Genomic DNA, 18411 nt, shown 5'->3' with positions numbered 1-18411 from the left:
CCTTGTTCTTTTTCCTCTTGGATCCCTTGTTGATACGCGGTATATATAGATTTTGCGCCTCGGTGATTGTGTCCTTAAAAAGGGACCAAGCTTGCTCTAGCATTTTTACAGTGCTTATCCTCTTCTTAATCTTCTTACCCACCATGAGTGTCATCCCTTTGTAATTCCCTTTTCGGAAGTTCAGTGTCGTTCTGGACCGATGTTTCGCCCCTGCGTCCAGGTTGAAGCATATTATGTTGTGATCACTGCTTCCCAGCGTCCTCTCTGATGGGAAATTCAGCCTTCTATGTTGAGGATCAGGATGAGATACCAGCCACAGACCCAGACAGAACAGTGGTTGTTCAAGTCTTCAGTCCTGCCAAACATTATTACTGAGTCTCTTCGTGAGCTTAAGATGAATCTGCCTCAGCCCCAATCATCTGTTCTCTTTTGAGTGGAGTCTGATCTCAACCTAAGTCCTTTCCATAGCACCCAGATATGAAACTCCTGCTTACAGAGCCCTTGGAGGTCCCAGAAGGCTCCCTCAAAGGGGGCAAAAGCCATGTCTAGCTGTATCCTATGGATCAAGATTTACAGCAGATGCTTGTTATGCTGAACGAAGATACACAGGACCAGAGAGTAGATATGGTCCTCAGGATTCAGTTTGATTCCTGGCCTTAGAAGCTAAGGCAGTGTCAGCTGCTTTCATAGCACATGCCTGCCATTTATGGCTGCGAACCCTGGATTTGACAAAGGCTGAGCCATTACCTTAGCTCGTGGTGGACTAAGTGGCTGATGCACTTTATGATGCAATTAGAGTCATGGCAAGAGTCTATGCATATTCCATCTCCACCTGATGCATTCTGTGGATCAAACAATGGGCGGGCGATTCATCTTCCAAGGCTACGCTTAGGCTCCCCTTCAATGAACATATGATCATAGATGCTTTATGGCAAAGACCTGTATGATCTTATGACCAGTGTGCAAGGTTGTTATCCCAAGTCCTTACTGCATAGCAGATCTCGAGCGGCTAGAAACCAGTGCTGGAGCTCTTTTCAGGGGTCCCAACATTTTCGCCAGTACGCCTCATGGAGACTCAGCTCAGAGAAACTATCAAGGTTCCAGACAGAGATATTCCAGAAGTCACAATGATACCAGGCCTCCAGATGTCCTTCAGAAAATTGGAGGATGGCTCTCAGACTTTCTGGAGGTTTGGGAAAGCATAATGACAGATCTTTGGGTCTTGGATATTGTCAGAGAAAGTTACAAGATAGTTTTCATACCCTCTGTCTGACTGGTTTGTGTATTCTCCAGCAGTCCAACCAGATTGGGTGGTCCAAGGCTGGGCAAAGTTAAACAGATTGCTGAATATTCAAGCCATGGAGCTAATTCCAGAAGAACATTAGGGCTTGGATAGATACGCGATATACTTTGTCATGTCCAAGAAAGATTCTGACAGAGGCCCATTCTGGATCTCAAGCATATCAATGTAGCCCTAAGAGTTCTGCGTTTCCAGATGGAGATGGTGAGATCTGTCATTGCAGCCGTCCAGCCGGGAGAATTTCTGGCAGGGTGGTCTGGCTGGTTCATCCTTAACTAGATGACTGGCTCATCAGAGACCCGTCTCGAGAAGAGGGAGAAAACAGTGGCTCTAGTTGTCCAAGCTTTGCAGAGTCTGGGCTGGATTGTAAACTTTTGAAAGAGCTAATTAATTCACACTCAGTCTTTGGAATACCTGGGAGTTCTCTTCAACACAGTGGAAGGCCGAGTTTTTCTACCAGAAGCATGCAGACAGAAGCTTTGGGGGCAAATTACGAACTTCCTCTTGCAGCCAGCACCTATAGCGTGACATTGCTTACAGGTTCTAGGCTTGATAGCAGCAGATTCTTCAAAGGAGCCCTGAGGCTCAGGCCACCAATCCAAGATCCCTTCCTGGAATCTCAACATTGTGTTAGAGGATCTTCAGAGGGCCCCAAATGAGTCTTTGGAGGAAACTCCTCTCATGGATCTTACGATCAAAGTGGTGTTCCTAGTTGCAATTACTTTGGCCAGAAGAGAGTCAGAATTGCAAGCTTTGTCATGCAGGGACTCATTTTTGAGGATCCCTTGCGTATAGTACCTTCCTTTTTGCCAAAGGTTGTTTCAGCATTTGACATCAACCAGGAAGTCAGGCTACCAGCCTCTAAACATATAGGTTCTAAGAAGAAAGACAAGGCTTTAAAGCTGCTGCTGGGCATCTGCAGAGTTCTCTTGTGTTACCTGGAAGTGACTAATGAGTTTTGTCTATCGGACCATCTCTTTATCCTAACCAAAGAATCAACCTGAGGCAGATCAGCCTCCAAGGCCACCATTTCCTGGTAAATTCGGACAGCGATCTCTACCTATATTGTCTGTGGCAAACAACCACCCGTGTCATTGAAAGCACATTTGGCCAGAAGAGTAGCCTCCTCTTGGGAGGAATTGAGGGTGATACCTCTGTAGGGGATATGTAGATCTGCAACATGGTCTTCCCTATACATATTCACTAAATTCTATAGGGTGAATGTGGCAGCACAAGAGAATTCCACTTTTGGATCCTCTGTACTGAAAGTAGGCTTATCTCTCCCACCCGGGACTTCAGGGACTGCTTAGGTACATTCCTAAGGTTCAGCATACTATTCCTATTGCACTGGAAAAAGAGATTAGGTTCTTACCTAGATAATATTTCCAGTAGATAGAAATGGTATGCTGAATCCCTCCACCCAATAATTTCTGTTTCTGTCTTATGCTTCATGGCCCTTTCCATAGCTAAGACTTCTCTGCCAGTTGGACTTTGGGTTCAGAATCAGTTTGTAAATACGTAGAATCTCAAGAGATAATTGAACTCCACTAATATTCAAGCTGTTGCTTATATTTGATGTGTTTTACTGTTCAATGGTAATGTTCATTCATTTATACATTACAGTTTTATTATTGAATGTTATATGAGCAGATCAGAACCTTGGTTTCAGGGAGTTCCCTGTGTCCCTCCTTCTCCTGTCTTTTATTCTAGAGCTCTTGCATGCTTTGAAACGAACTGAAGGGGGCATCAGACTCCCAGGAGAAGGAGGTGGTTTCAAAAGCTGTGATAGACATCATTCTACAGTTTGATTCCGAGAATGGACAGAGTACCCTTAGGTTCAGCATACCAATCCTATCTACTGGAAAAGATATTATCAAGGTGAGAACAAGTTCAAGTATCAAGTTTATTAAAATTTTGATATAAACGCAATATCAACTATTTTCAATGCGTATAACAATAAAAAAATTGGGGGGGGGGACAAAATAAAACAATTTAAACAGGCAAACATACAATCAATGTACACAATTAATAAATGATACATAAGGAAAAAGGAGTGAACTACAATTATTAAAGAAAGTAAGAGAACATTTAAGGAAAAACAACATCAGAAGGATAATTAAAAATGTTTTACAATAAAACAAGGTCTAAAAATGAAAGGGAAAAGTTATGACCTATAAATAGATCTGGTTAGATATAAATATTTGAACCTGAGATTGTTTTTTTTTTTTTTGCAATTGTTTATTTATGACAAGAAAAAAACAGCACAGCAAAACATCAGGAAGATCCAACAACAATACAGGCAGGCAATCTGCATAACAACAAAACTCCTGATGTCACCCCCCCTCCCCCTCCCCCCCACCCCCTTAGTGACAGCACCCTTCACCCCCCGAAAACCCAAGAACACCACCAGTAGGCACGATGGCACCCCAATGAGAGGAAAAGAAGAAAAATCAGAAAAGGGGACAAAAGATCACAGAACCCCAATAAGACAAACCCCCACAGATCCCATCCGGGCCGGAGCCAGTACCTCAGCTGACAACAGAACTATCCACATCCAAACCCTCCATTGCCAGGTATCTCCCCCAAATATCGTGATATTGCTGCCATTTTCTAGTCAACAAGGCTGAGAGCCGATATTTCTCACACACCCAACCCAATTTCTCTCGCACTAAAGCCAAAGTAGGTGGAGCGGTACTGCGCCAGTGTTGAGCCACAGTCAGCCTAGCCGCTGTAAAGGCCAATCGTACCAATCTATCCTGGGTGTCATCTACCCCTCCAGAGGGAAACCCCAACAAAGCCACCTCCACCCTTTCCGTGAGGGGCACTTGAAGGAGAGCCCCCACATACTTAAACACCTGACTCCAGAAGTCTTGAATGGAGGGACAACTACACCACATATGAAAGAATGTTCCCCGCTGCCCACATCCCCTCCAACATAAGTCCGTGCCCGTAGCGGACATCTTACTCAGGATCACTGGGGTGAGATACCAGCGCACCAGCATTTTAAGCGCATTCTCCACCAACATAGGGGCCACAGCTAAATGGTGTACCCTAGACGAAATAGTTTCCCACAGAGATGCCTCAAACACCTGCCCTAAGTCCCCTTCCCAAGCCAGTAAATACTGAGGCTTCTGGTCCCTATCCTGATGCACCCATTTATACAACAGCGAAATGCAACCTCTACGCACTGGGGACTCCAAAAGCTGCTCAAAGTCGGAACAGCTATAAGCTGCAGCATCAGCCCTTTTAGCCTTCTGCAAATAACTTTTCACTTGTAAATACGGGAAGAGGTCCTTAGAATCAAGCTGATAGAGCTTTTGGATCTCTGGAAAAGCACAAATGGACTCCCCCTCTAGGAATTGGCCAAAGTACTGCAACCCTTTCCTTTCCCACCGCACAAATAGCCCCCCATCTCTGCCCGGTACGAAATCAGAGGCAGTGCACAATGGTAAATGATGCAACCCCTTACTTCGACCCAGGAGTTTGCTAGCCTCTCCCTTCCACACCCTCAACGTCCATTTAGTAAACGGGTTAGAAATGGTCCCCAACTCCTGTGCCCCCAAGTCCTCCCACATAAGCGACCCAAGGGTTCGAGCCCCCCCCGAGCCACTCAAAACTCCCTGCTCTACCTGCACCCACAACTTCAAAGATGGCGCATGCCACTCCACCCCCGCTCGGAGCTGAGCCGCGCGGTAGTAATGCTCCAAATGGGGGATTCCCAGACCCCCTTCTGCTTTAAACTTGAACATGGCCCATTGAGCCACCCTGGGTCGTCTACCTCCCCACACGAATCGTAAAAGGTTCCACTGCCATTGGAGAAAATACTGTCTAGGGACTTCTATTGGCAAAACCTGAAAAAAATAAGAACTTCGGTAGGACCAACATCCTAATAACCTCCATGCGCCCCATCCAAGATACATATAATGAGGCCCACCGATCCATATCCCTAGCTAAGGATGCCACCAAAGGAATATAGTTAAGCTGAAATAGGGACGTCCAATCCACCCCCAACTGGATACCCAGATATCGTATAGGGCCCTTAACCCACTGAAAGGATACCACCCTCTGAATACAAGGTATATCCACTGCCGGGACCGATATATTAAATATCTCCGTTTTAGTCATATTGGCCTTAAAGCCTGATAAAGCCCCATAGTCTGTCATAAGTTCCTGAAGGGATCTAAGGGACTCCGACGAGCCCTCCACAATTGCTAAAATATCGTCAGCAAATAAGGATAATTTATGCTCACCCCCTTGAACCCGTACGCCCTTCACCCCAGTGGCTAGTCAGATCTTTTGCGCAAGAGGCTCAATCACCAAAGCAAAAAGCAAAGGCGAGAGCGGACAACCCTGTCTCGTGCCCCGCCTGAGCTCAAAAGGAGCAGAGTATACCCCATTAATTTTCACACACGCCAGAGGTCCGTTATACAAAGACAGAATCCAAGACACATATCTGGCCCCCAGACCCACATGGCGAAGAACTGCCTCCATAAATCGCCAATCCACGCGGTCAAAGGCCTTCTCGGCATCCACCGCCACTGCTACCCAAGGACCTCTACTACGTCGGGCCTGCCAGATCAAGTTCAGAACTTTGCGGATTCCATCTGCCACCTGCCTTCCCCCTATGAATCCCACCTGATCTGGGTGAATAAGTGTTGGCATGTGAGGAGATAAACGATCAGCCAGCACTCGAGCCAGAATTTTGGTATCAATACCCAACAGTGAGATAGGCCTGTAGCTCCCACACTGAGTGGCATCCTTCCCAGGCTTTGGTAAAATCGTAATCCCAGCCAGCCGCATATAAAAGGGCAATTGGGCTCCCTCTCTCAGATCATTATATAAACGCACCAACAATGGAGCCACCAATGTAGACATCTTCTTATAAAACAACCCCGTGAACCCTTCTAAGCCCGGTGATTTCCCCGGTCTCAATTGTCGAATCACATTATGTACCTCCTCCAACGTAATGTCCTCATCTAGCTCTTGCGCCTCACAGGCCTTGAGGGATGCCAAGCCCAAATCTTGAAGATAATTCCCAATCTCTTCCCCTGACCCCTGACTCTCTGGTGTATAAAGCTGCTGATAGAATTCACGAAATCGTGCCTGAATAGCCCCCTCAGCCGTCAAGGTTTGTCCCGAGCCATCCTTAATAGCCATGATATTAGACTGCGTCTGCTGCAGGCGCAGACGATGAGCCAGCAATTTCCCCGCTCTGTTACCAGATTCAAAGAACCTTAAACAAAGACGCTCAAATTGAATTGAATCTCCTCATCCTCCATCTTCCCCAATTCCGCCCGAACTTTCCTTATCCGAAGCCCAAGGGGAGCACCCCCCTGGCCCCTCTTATGTTGATCTACCAGTTGACGTAAAGTCTCTCTCAGACTCCGTTCCTTCTGCAATTGAAGCCTCTTTTTATGAGCGGCCATAGAAATAAGCTCCCCCCGCAGTACGGCCTTCAAACTTTCCCATATCGTTATCGGAGAGTAGGAATCAACATTATTATGCTCCAAAAAATCCACAATAACCTGCTCCACCTTGCGGACCAGCTGCGGATCTCTCAATAAACTATCATTCAATCTCCAGTATTGATCACCTACTCTCGAAGCACCCCATCGCACATCCATCCAAATGGGAGCATGATCTGACCAGCCAATGTCCCCAATGGAGGACCCCAGTAATCTACCCCCCCACCCCTTATCCAGATACAACATATCAATTCTAGTATATACCCCATGAACAGGGGAGTAGTACGTATAATCTTTATCCATGCAATGCTGAGATCTCCACCCATCTACAATATTGAGTACGTCAACAAAGTGTTTAAGGTGTTTCCTATCGGACTTAAGCCGGTCCCCTCCAACCCCCGTAGAGTCCCACCTGGGATCCATAACTAAATTAAAATCCCCTCCCACAAGCACAGACCCCTTCTTAACCTGCAGTACCTTGGCCAATACCTCATCGAAAAAAGAACCCTGTTTAGAATTCGGGGCATACAAATTCACCAGAGTGACTACTTCCCCATTTATCTGCCCCACCCAAATCACCCATCGCCCCCTCTCATCCCTCCATTCCCGTTCAGGCACGATCTTAAGACGTTTAGCAAACAAAATGCCCACCCCTGCCTTTTACCGTTCTTTCCTATTGGAGGCCCAGACCCTTCCCGGATATTCTCTATATTGTACCAGCTTCTCCCCAGGGCGCACAAAATGAGTTTCCTGAATGAAGCTGATATCAATACGCAGCCTCTTCAACTCCTTCAACAAGAGCTGGCGTTTACGTGGCATATTGAGGCCCTTAACGTTAAAACTGCCCAATCTCAAAGAATCAGGTCCCATAACCCAAGAATCCTTCCCCACACCATGCACCCCTCTTCCCCCTCTCCCCACTCCAGACCCAAAAGCCCATGCTGTCCCCTACCCACCCCCTATCCCCACCCCCCTCCCAACCCTACCGACATCCACCTGCTCCTCAGCCCTCCCATGACTCCGGGTGACCCCACCCCAGCTCATGAACCCCTCATCCATTCCCCCTCCTCTCCACAGCCCCCCAACAAGCAATCATCCCCATTCACTCTCCCCTAAGCACCCTCGCACACTCACCCCCATGAATAATAACCCCTCACATCCAGCCCCCCACACATTCCAAGCAACACATCTGCCCAGTCAAGGCATTGAAAGTCCCAACTGTCCAAGAGCAGCCAAGCAGGATCCGCCATCGTTCACTCGCCAGTGCAATTGGAAGGTCCAGCTCCGCTTCTCCCATATGGTTCCTCCACCTCTCGACCACCAGCACCCGGTTTTCGTGACCTGGTCACACGCTCTCTCCAGCGAAATTTCTCTGACTGCCAAGCCCCTTGCCGGTCCAGCGTCAGAACCTCTCCAGTAAGGATCCCCTCCTTCCGCAACAATTTTCCAGCCTCCGCTACAGTGGTCACTTTCTTATGGGCACCGTTAATAGTGAGAAGGAGCCCAAAGAGGAACAGCCATCGATATCGGAGGTTGTTCTGCTTCAGGATCATCACGATCGGGCGAAACTCTCTCCTGCGTAGCAAAGTAATAGCAGAAAGGTCCTGAAACACCTCCACTTTATGGGTCTTCCACTCAAACGACCCCAGATCCCGGGTCTTGCGCACCATCCGCTCCTTGTCGGCAAAATTGTGGAGACATGCAATAATGTCCCTTGGATAGTCATCTCGCTTGGGTCCCAGTGTGCGATGAGCCCGGTCCACTTTCAAGACCCCAATGGGTTCTCCACCATCTTCAGTCAAGGAGAAGAGAGATTGATATATCTCCTGCACCACCTTCACCGCATCTGTATAATTCGCCGATTCAGGTACACTGCGGATGCGGACATTATTCCGGCGGGACCGGTTTTCCAGATTCTTCACCCGGTGGTAACAGTCCTGCCAGTCCTTTTGGGCCGCCTCAAATGCCCCACTCAAGTTTTGTACCTCCTCCTCCTGTTCCCCCATTCTCCTTTCGGTCTCCTCCACTCTCCCCATGAGGTCTGCTATTTCCCTCTTGATTTCTTTCACTGCGTCCCGGATTTTCCCTTTGACACCAGCAACCTCCTGTTTAATGTCGCAAACCCATTGCTGGAGGTCTGCCTTAGTCACTGCTGCGGAGGAGGAGTCCATGCGTCGCAGTCTCGGAGAGACCCCCTTCTCCGACTCTTCATCAGACCCACTCTCCCCGGACTCACGCTGGGACGCTCACGAGGCTCCGCGCGACTGGCGCAGGCCGCTTTTTTCTAGCGCCTTCTCGTGCGGTCTCCCCTCGTCGGTTTTCTTTTTAGACAGCATATTATGGATCCGCTCAGCTTCTCTCATTCTGCTCACCAGGTGCCCAGCTCGCTACCGCGGCGTATCTGCTCCTGATCGGGGGAACGTTTACTCCGGGATCAGAGCTCCGGCTCTAACCCGCCATTCAAGGTGATGACGTCACCAGAAGTCCGAACCTGAGATTGTTGATAAAAGAGTTATCCTGTTTATGACCTGTTTATGATCCTGATCTCTTTTTATAATAATAAAATTCAAAATATTCATAATAATTTTGTTTTAATAAAAGTGAAAAAGGTATGGATGTGGAGAAAATATGGGGTTCATTTGCAGTCCTGGATTTACAGGAGTCATCTTCTGTAGTTTCAGATGTTAAATCTAACCATAGCATTTTAGCAATGATTTCTGCAGGTTTTGTGAGGCTAGATGTAGGCTTACTTTCGCTGACTGAAGATAGGTTTAAGTTTAAAGCACTAATTATGATCTGTAAAATCATCCATGCAGTGGAAGTCCCTAAATATGAGATATGCAAAAAGGGCTTTTGAGTTTTAGACACTATTTAAAGGCATGGTTATTTTATAATTTTGTGGTAAAAAGTAATAAATTCTGATGGAGTAATTAGGACTAGTGGGGTGAAAAGCAAGATGAGAGTAAATGATTAAGAGGGCATTTCTGGAATTGTACAACAGTTTAGTTTCGAGTTGATAGGTTTTCATGTTTTAAAGTATGTGTATGTTATTGTCAAAATTTTATCCTGTGAGCCATTTTAATGTTTTAAAAGGTGGCATAAAAATAAACTAAATCAAAGTCCAAACCTGAATCCAGTAGAAAATCAGTTTCAAGACTGCAGTCCATTGACAATACTCAACCAGCTTGAGCTATCCTGCCAAGAATAATGGGCAAAAACTCACTTAACTATTACTGCTACAAAAAGGCTAACCACTAAGAAGACTTAAGCAATCAAGACTCTTTTTGTTTCTTATTTTTAATTATTTTGTGAATATTTGTGTAATTGTTCGTTCACATTGGAAGTATAGAGTAGGGCGCATAGATCAGAGAAACAACTCCTGTTTGGATTGTATTTTTAGAAAGCAGAATATGGAAAATATATAATGGTGTAGACTTTATACTAGACCACTATAAATGATTATAGTGAATTTATTGATATCTTACAGTTCCCCAAAATGACCTGTTTTATATTTTAGCCAGGCAAACTCAATAATGTTTCTGAATTTCAGTGTTTTATCTTGGGTCTTCTCTTTCTGTTTCCTATATAATGGTTCTGCCATTTTTATTCACAGGCCCAGAGGAAGCAGCTGTGGGTAGCCCTGATAGAAAAAGCTCTGGCTAAGCTCCATGGCTCGTATTTTGCCCTCCAGGCAGGGCGTGCTATTGAAGGCCTGGCTACATTAACTGGTGCCCCCTGCGAGAGCCTGATGCTGCAGGTCAGCTCCACTAACCCCCGTGAGGAGCCCATTGACACTGACCTCATCTGGGCCAAAATGCTGAGCTCTAAGGAGGCTGGGTAAGATGAGGGGGGAGGGGTTAACTAGCAGTAAGGAGACTGGGCAAGTTAAGGTGGTGGGAACTTAATAACTATAATCAGACTAAGATGTGGAGTGAGGGTAGCCAAGCCAAAAGAAAGTAAAATAAGGTGGACAAAGGGGCTTAACTAGGTCCCTGAAGACAAGTAATTCACCAATCTCATATACCCTCCCTTCTCCCTTTCTGTGGTTCTGCTGCTTATCTTGGTACAAGTGAGATGTGCTGCAAGAGCATGGGAACTGCTCCATATGCTTAAGATCTTGTAATGCTCTTCACCATCTTCAGAGAATACCTGGTACAGGTAAGTATCTTTTCTCTCTAGGGAAACTAGGTAGGGTTGAGACTAAGCAGCTATTCAATGTTGGGTTAGACAGAATATGGAGGTTCACTAAACTTAAGGAGCCTCTCATCTGTAAAAAGAGAGGTTAAGAACTAAGCAGCTACAAAGAGACTGAGTATAGTTAAGAGGAAGCAGAAAAGTTTGACTGTATTATTCATTTTTCTTGAACAATACCATATATACTCAAATATAAACTGACCCAAAAATAAACCAAGGTAGCCTTTTTTCCACGTAAAAAGGAGGAATAAAAGTTGACTCGAATATAAACCGGGGGTGTAATATTCAAGTGCAGTGCCCTGCCCTGCCAGGCTCTGCACCCAGACCACCTCATCCCTCCCCAGTCCTGCCAGGCTCTGCACCCTGTTCCCCCTCCCTCCCTCCCTCCTCTACCAGACTATGCATCCAGCCCCCTCCCCTGCCATGCTGGTCTCTGTACCCAGCCCCACTCCTTCCTTGCTCTACCAGTTTCTATACCCTCCCTCCTCATGCCGTACAGGCCTCCAGCAGGCCTGCTGTAAAACCTGGAGGTCCAGTGGTGGGTGGGCACAGGAGGGATCCCTCCTGTCTCCTGCCCCAGCCAACTTTAACAATTTTTATATTCCTCCCGTCACCCCCCCTCCCCCCATGTACCTTTTAAATCCCTGATGGTCCGGTGGTGGACTGGGACAGGAGGGATCCCATCTGTCTCCTGCTCCAGCGAGAACTCGCAGCAACCAATCAGCTAGCGGCTCTACATGGGCAGGAACGAAGGAAGGTTGCTCCTGTCGCGTTTCACTGCTGGACCACCAAGGATTTGAAAAGTATGCAGGGGAGGAGGGGAGGGAGGTAAAACTTCTTAGAGTCAGCTGGGACAGGAGGCGGGAAGGATCCCTCCTGTCCTGGCCCACCGCTGGATCACCAGGGATTGAACAGATACGCTAGTTGGGGGGGGGAGACATAAGGGGGAGATAAAAGATGTTTAAAGTTGGCCTGCAAAAGGTTTGGGAGGTGACGGGTCAGTGCTGACCCGAATATAAACTGAGACCCCCATTTTTGTGCCACTTTTTGGGCCCAAAAATCTCATTTTTTATTCGAGTATATACGGTAACTGCTAACCGTGTACAGTGAGCTTTGAAGAATTCAGAGATTATCTGGATTAGAGATGAAGTGAATCAAGGACTGTTGGTATAAATGGTTTAAACTTTATTAATCAAAAGTATACAGAACAGAAAATGAGGGGCAGGAGCACATGCTTGTAGTAATACAGCATTGATTGCTGAAACAGCTGAGCTAATATTTTAACCCTGGGGAGGTTAATTTTCTGTGAGCCAAACAGTACTTTGCCCATGGATACAGGTTTTTACAAATTGCCTCCACAAGATTTAGATATGGCAGGGACAGCCTATGGGGAGTGCAGAAGGATATGGAGTTATGTACAGAAATTTGTGTGGGACCTCATTTGCAAAATCAATAGGTGCTGAAAAGTGGGATAGAAGTAGGTCTGTTCAAAAAGTTCCAGGACTGATTTTTTAAAAACTTATTAAACAATCTTACAACTTATTCCATTGGGTCCGCTTCCTTACATATACACTTCCCACTTCCCACATATCCGCTTCCTTACATATACATTTCCCACTGTTGTTTCCACTTCTGGAAACGATCCTTAAACGCATCTTCAGGAATCGCCAAAAATTGCTGTGTTGAATTTTGCTTTATGTCTTCAATGGTGTTGAATCACTTTCCTTTCAGCGTGGATTTAAGTTTAGGAAACAAGAAGAATTCAGGAGGAGCCAAGTCAAGAGAGTAAAATGGCTGGAGAAGAACTGTCGTCACGTTTTTTGCTCAAAATTCATGAATTTTGATGTCGGCATGAGCGGGCGCATTGTTGTGATGCAGGAACTATGACTGTTCCCTCCAAAGTTCGGGCCGCTTCCTCCTGATTCTCTCACGGAGTTGTTTCAACACTTTCACATAGTAATTTCGGTTGACAGTTTGTCCTTGTGGCAGAAATTCATAGTGAACAACGTAGTGACTGTCAAAAAAAGCTGTTAATATCACTTTGACGTTTGACTAAATTCACTGAGCTTTATTCAGGTTTGGCGATGTTTTGGTTCTCCATTGAGACGATTTTGGTTTCCACATCATAATCATAGGCATCATCAATTATCATTTTGTCAAAAAATGTTTCATCTTCATTTGCCTGCTGAAGAAGATTCTGACAGGTCATGACGCGGTTGTTCTTCTGGTCGTCGGTAATCAACTGTTGAACAAACTTTTCTCAACGCAAGACATCCGTAACTTCTCCGTTAGAACATTATGGCTTGAACCAATGGAGATGTTGCATTTCTCTGCCAATTCTCTAATAGTTAATCATAGATTAACTCACACAAGAACCCTTACTTGATTAACATGATCATCATTAGTTGACGTTGATGGTCTTTCAGTTTGTGAATCATCTTCCACTGATTCACAACCACTTTTGAAGTGTGGATACCATTCAAAACACCTTCCACAACTCATGACATGTTCCCCATAAGCCACTTTCAACACTTCTTAAGTTTCTGTAGTGGTCTTACCCAATTTAAAACAGAACTCCATTCTGTAGCGCTGCTCATTGAGGTCGCACATGATTAAAAATAGCCAACCACGAAAACACACTTTCACAAAAACTGCTGTAGCTCGGAGATGAAAATTGTTATCAACAAGTGGAAAAAAGGAGAGTACTCATGAGGTTTCAAGCTACTCAATGCCACCTAGTACATCTCAAAAGAACTTTCCGTTGGTGCTCAAATCAAACTGTCCTGGAACTTTTTGAACAGACCTTGTAGGTCATTATTGATATGGTTTGGGGAAATCCACTGCTTAATCCTAGGATCAGCAGCATAAAATCTGTTTTGCTACTTTGGATCTAGCTAGGTACTTGGGACCTGAGTTGGCCACTGTTTGAAATAGGATACTGGGCTTGATGAACCGTCGGTCTGGCCCAGTATGGCAATTCTTATTTTCTTTGAAAATTGGGGTCATGTGCAAAAAACAGTTGGTGGATGGTAGGGCTGACCCTGGGGTAATGTTGCATGTATATACTGCCTGTTCATGCATAAATTAACTTGGACTGTACAGAGGCATTCTTAGTAAACAGGGTGGAAGAAGGGGTTTTTCATTTATATGCATATTTTTTTAAAAGTCAGAGTAAATTAAACCCAAAGCTGGGGTAAATGTTTGTGTTGAGTTTCCCTGAGGTAATTTTCTAAGTGCATACTTTTTGCTTTGAAAATCAGATTAAGCATACATAAAACTGTGAACATAAGTGTTGCCATACTGGGACAAACCAAAGGTCCATCAAGCCCAGTGTCCTGTTTCCAACAGTGGCCAACTCAAGTCACAAGTACCTGGCACAGTTTCAAAATTCCACCCTGGATGACTTCCTAGGAGCATAGACTGCTTTTCAGGGAACATCTTACTGCTGGACTTTTTAAAAACCTGATTCTAAAGAGGAAACTGATTTAAAGTTTAATAATGTAGAGAAAAGTTCACTTCAAATTTTTTGTTGGATTAATAAACTGACACTAAGACTTCCCTTTGAAGAGCAGCAAACTAATAAAATCTAACCTTGTATGGGCCAGATGCTTCTGTCTGGCAGTCTTCACTACAAATTATTATTGAGGAGAATCTTGTGTGGTACTGCTACTACTAATCATTTCTATAGCGCTGCTAGATGTATGTATCACTGTATATTAAAAATATAAGAGAGAATCCCTGCTCAATAGAGCATGTACAGAATGACTTATTTCAAATTGCGAATCTTAAGCAAGCTTCAAGCATACTTGTATAGGTATGATTTTAAGAAAGTTGTTCAGATTGTAGTGCTTGCAGAGATGTATTATAGTAACATTGTGTTTTTGGGAATATCAGTAAAATGTATGTGTGCTTTGCAGGTAGCGCAGAATTCCATAATATGATTGTTGTATGGGTTTGATAAATTTGAATATGTTATTAGATATTTTATAGCGATGTATTGATTAACTATGAGTTTCGGGTGAAGTATTAATTATTACTGATGGGCTGGAGTGAGCTTTGAGGGAGACTCTAGTAGATAGAACCTAAGCACACTACCCTGCAGAGCTTTGGGTTTCTGGCCCAGAAATATCTAAGTTGAAGGTCACCAACGGATTTTTAGGCTCTCTGATCATCTTTTTGTGCTGACTAATTCAGCTAAGCGAGGTGTGTCCAGTTTCAAGGCCACAATTTCCAAGTGGTTCCCAAGGGCCATTTTGTCAGCATACATTGTTTGTGGATAACAGTCCCCTGTTTCTGTAAAGATGCATATGACCAGAAGTGTAGCTTCATCGTGGGCAGAAGCTAGGGCAGTTTCTCCAGCGGAGATTTGTAGGGTGGCAAATTGGTACACTCTACATACATTTGCTAGGATCTTTAGGGTGGATGTGGCAGCAAGGGAGGTCTCTGCCTTTGGGTCCTCAGTGCTACGTGCTGACACAGTCATCCTGCCCTAAACTTCTGAGACTGCTTTTGTACGTCCCACGTGTCCAGAATGACACATCTATTGCACTGAAAAAAAAAGATTAGGTTCTTACCTTACTAATATTTTTTCCAGTAGATAAGTGTGTCATTGTGGACCCCTACTCTGTCTTTCTTTCCTGTGCCTGCCTACTGTCTCATTAAGAATGTTCTTCTCCAAGTCTGTTACTTGGAGGCCAGCCAGACCTTTGAGGCAATGAATAGTAATTTATTACTAGTGTATTTTCGGGTACTATTTGAGTTCTTTTGATGCTTGTGTTGGCATGTTTGTTACTCTGTTTGATTGTTCATAGTTCTAATGCTACTTGGTTTGAGCAGAACAGACTTACGAGTTGGAGAAGTTTTCCCATTTCCCTACTTCACCTAATTTTGGAAAAGTTCTTGCTTTCTTAAGGACTAACTTGTACCAGGAACCTATACAGAGGCATACTAATATTCTCAGATTTGTTCTCCTTTACTTTTTGAATAATTCCTAACATTTTAATTGCTTTTTTAGTAACCATGGTACACTGGAATGTCCATAATGATTGCAAGATCCTTTTCATGGGTGGTGCTTTCCAACTCAGAATCCAGCATTTTGGACCTGATATTGGGATTACTTTTCCTCGTGTGCATCATTTGCCCTTATCCACATTAATACAGTCAGTTTAGTAGCTTTATTTGCATTTTGAATGAGCATTTTGTAGGTGGCATTAGAGCTCTCAGTGCAGTAGGAGGGTTACAGAAAAAATCCGGAGTGGATTTCTTCTGCAGAGGCTCGCAACCATGGAGAGTTAACTTGCTTGTCCAGAATGACATATCTAAACTGGAAAAGACATTAGCAAGGTAAAAACCTAATCTCTCTATAGTCAGCTGTGGTGTTTTTCCTATTGTGTAAATACTTGTGCAACAGTTGCCAGAATTCAGCTTCTAAAGCAGTGGTTTTCAACCCTGTTCTGGGGACCCCCCCAGCCAGTTGGGTTTTCAAGATATCCCTAATGAATATGCATGAGAGAGATTTGCATATAATGGAAGTGACAGGTATGCAAATCTCTCTCATGCATATTCATTAGGGATATCTTGAAAACCCGACTGGCTGGGGGAGTCCCCAGGACAGGGTTGAGAACCACTGTTCTAAAGCATGAATGAAGACCCTCCTGTTTATGCTCTGAAGCATGAGAGGGTGCAACTCTTGTAAGAGATTACCCGTGCTGGGGGTTGGTAGCTAGTGGCTTGTATGTCCACACCCTTCCCGAGACTTTTGATGCCCATTCATTTTCCTGCAAGATTATGCTTTAGAAGTTCCCCCAAAAACTCCATTTCATTAGAGAGGAAGTGATACCATACTGCTGCCATCCAAAATGCAGGGTTGCTCCATGGTGAGACCACACCTGGAGTACTGTGTGCAATTCTGGAGGCCGCATTACCGTAAGGATGTGCTGAGACTAGAATCAGTCCAGAGAATGGCCACCCGGATGGTCTCGGGACTCAAGGATCTCCCATACGAGGAGCGGTTAGGGAAGTTACAGCTCTACTCACTCGAGGAACGTAGAGAGAGGGGAGATATGATCGAGACATTCAAGTATCTCATGGGCCGCATCGAGGTAGAAGAAGATATCTTCTTTTTCAAGGGTCCCGCGGCAACAAGGGGGCATCCGTGGAAAATCAGGGGCGGGAAACTGCATGGTGACACTAGGAAGTTCTTCACTGAAAGGGTGGTTGATCGCTGGAACAGTCTTCCACTTCAGCTTATTGAGGCCAGCAGCATGCCAGATTTTAAGGCCAAATGGGATAGACATGTGGGATCTATTCGCAGACTGGATGGGCCGTGGGCAGACTGGATGGGCCGTGGCCCTTATCTGCCGTCTATTTCTATGTTTCTATGTTTCTGTGCTCAGTGTCAGTCTGCAACCCAGTTAGGTTATTAGGATTTCCCCAATGAATATGCAAGATTTTTGCATTCCTGCCTCCATTATATGCAAATTCAGTCTTCCTCCATATTTGTGGGTTTGGCATTTGCGACTTTGGTTATTCACAAGTATTCCACCCTCCCAAACATATGCAGTTCCCTTGTTTCCTGAAATGCTTTTAGTTTTTTTTCTCGCCTCCTCATTAGCAGTCATTCTGCACACTGTTTTTTTTAACATTAAAGCTGCTGCACTGACCCTCACTGTATACTCTCTGAACTGCTGCTGACATCACTGTGGGGTCCAACTCTGAGAATATAGGGGAAGAACGTTATTCATGAAATTATAGTATTTGTGAGAGGGCTGCACACCTAACCTCCACAAATATGGAGAGAGACCTGTAGATCTCATGCATGTTCATTATGGAATTCCTTAAAACCTGACTGAGTGGTAGATCTCGAGAATTGGCATTGAGCACCACTGCTCTAAACAGTTTAAAAAAAAAGAGAAACTCTAAACTGCTGCTCTCATGATTGACTTGTGTTTTTCTTAAATATTTAGAGATGGAATAGGTTTGTGATAAGGATATAGATGCCAACCATCCATTTAAAATGCAGATTTATTGTCAATTCTATAAATGGGCACCTTCTTTTAAGCATTCCGATGCAATGCTATGAGTACCTATTTTATAGTGGCGTCTGGGTGCCAAGATGCCATTATAGAATACTTCTTTATTGGTTTGCTTGTGTTCCATTTTGGTTAGCAAATTGCCCCCTTTATTATTTCAAAACCAGTGAAAAGTGAACCACATATTCCCTCAATTCCAACTACTATTCCACTTTTGCAACAAAGTACATTAACTTCAGCTGGATTGTCAGAATGCCAGCAAAGTAGTATAACTTCAGTTGGCTGGAATCATCATAGATCCATACGCTGGAGTGAATAACACATTTACTTTAAAATATATATATTTTTTCTTTAACACACCACTGTGTTTAACTTTTTGTTGAAAATTTTCTTGATTTTATACATTTTTTCATGCTGAATA

General features: G+C 44.6%; 1 protein-coding gene across 13 annotated transcripts in view; it reads left to right on the top strand.

Moving 5' to 3' along the window:
* Positions 1-18411, top strand: part of CAPN15 (calpain 15) — a 274954-nt gene that overhangs the window by 224860 nt on the left and 31683 nt on the right. For all 13 annotated transcript variants that reach the window (XM_033963916.1, XM_033963911.1, XM_033963908.1 and 10 more), the window contains one exon: positions 10379-10602. In XM_033963916.1, coding sequence (XP_033819807.1) covers positions 10379-10602 — 224 coding nt within the window. The remainder of the gene's footprint in view (positions 1-10378; positions 10603-18411) is intronic.

The sequence above is a fragment of the Geotrypetes seraphini genome, chromosome 11, assembly GCF_902459505.1.
Source record: "Geotrypetes seraphini chromosome 11, aGeoSer1.1, whole genome shotgun sequence".
Lineage (NCBI taxonomy): Eukaryota > Metazoa > Chordata > Amphibia > Gymnophiona > Dermophiidae > Geotrypetes > Geotrypetes seraphini.
This window is presented reverse-complemented; position numbering and strand designations above follow the sequence as displayed.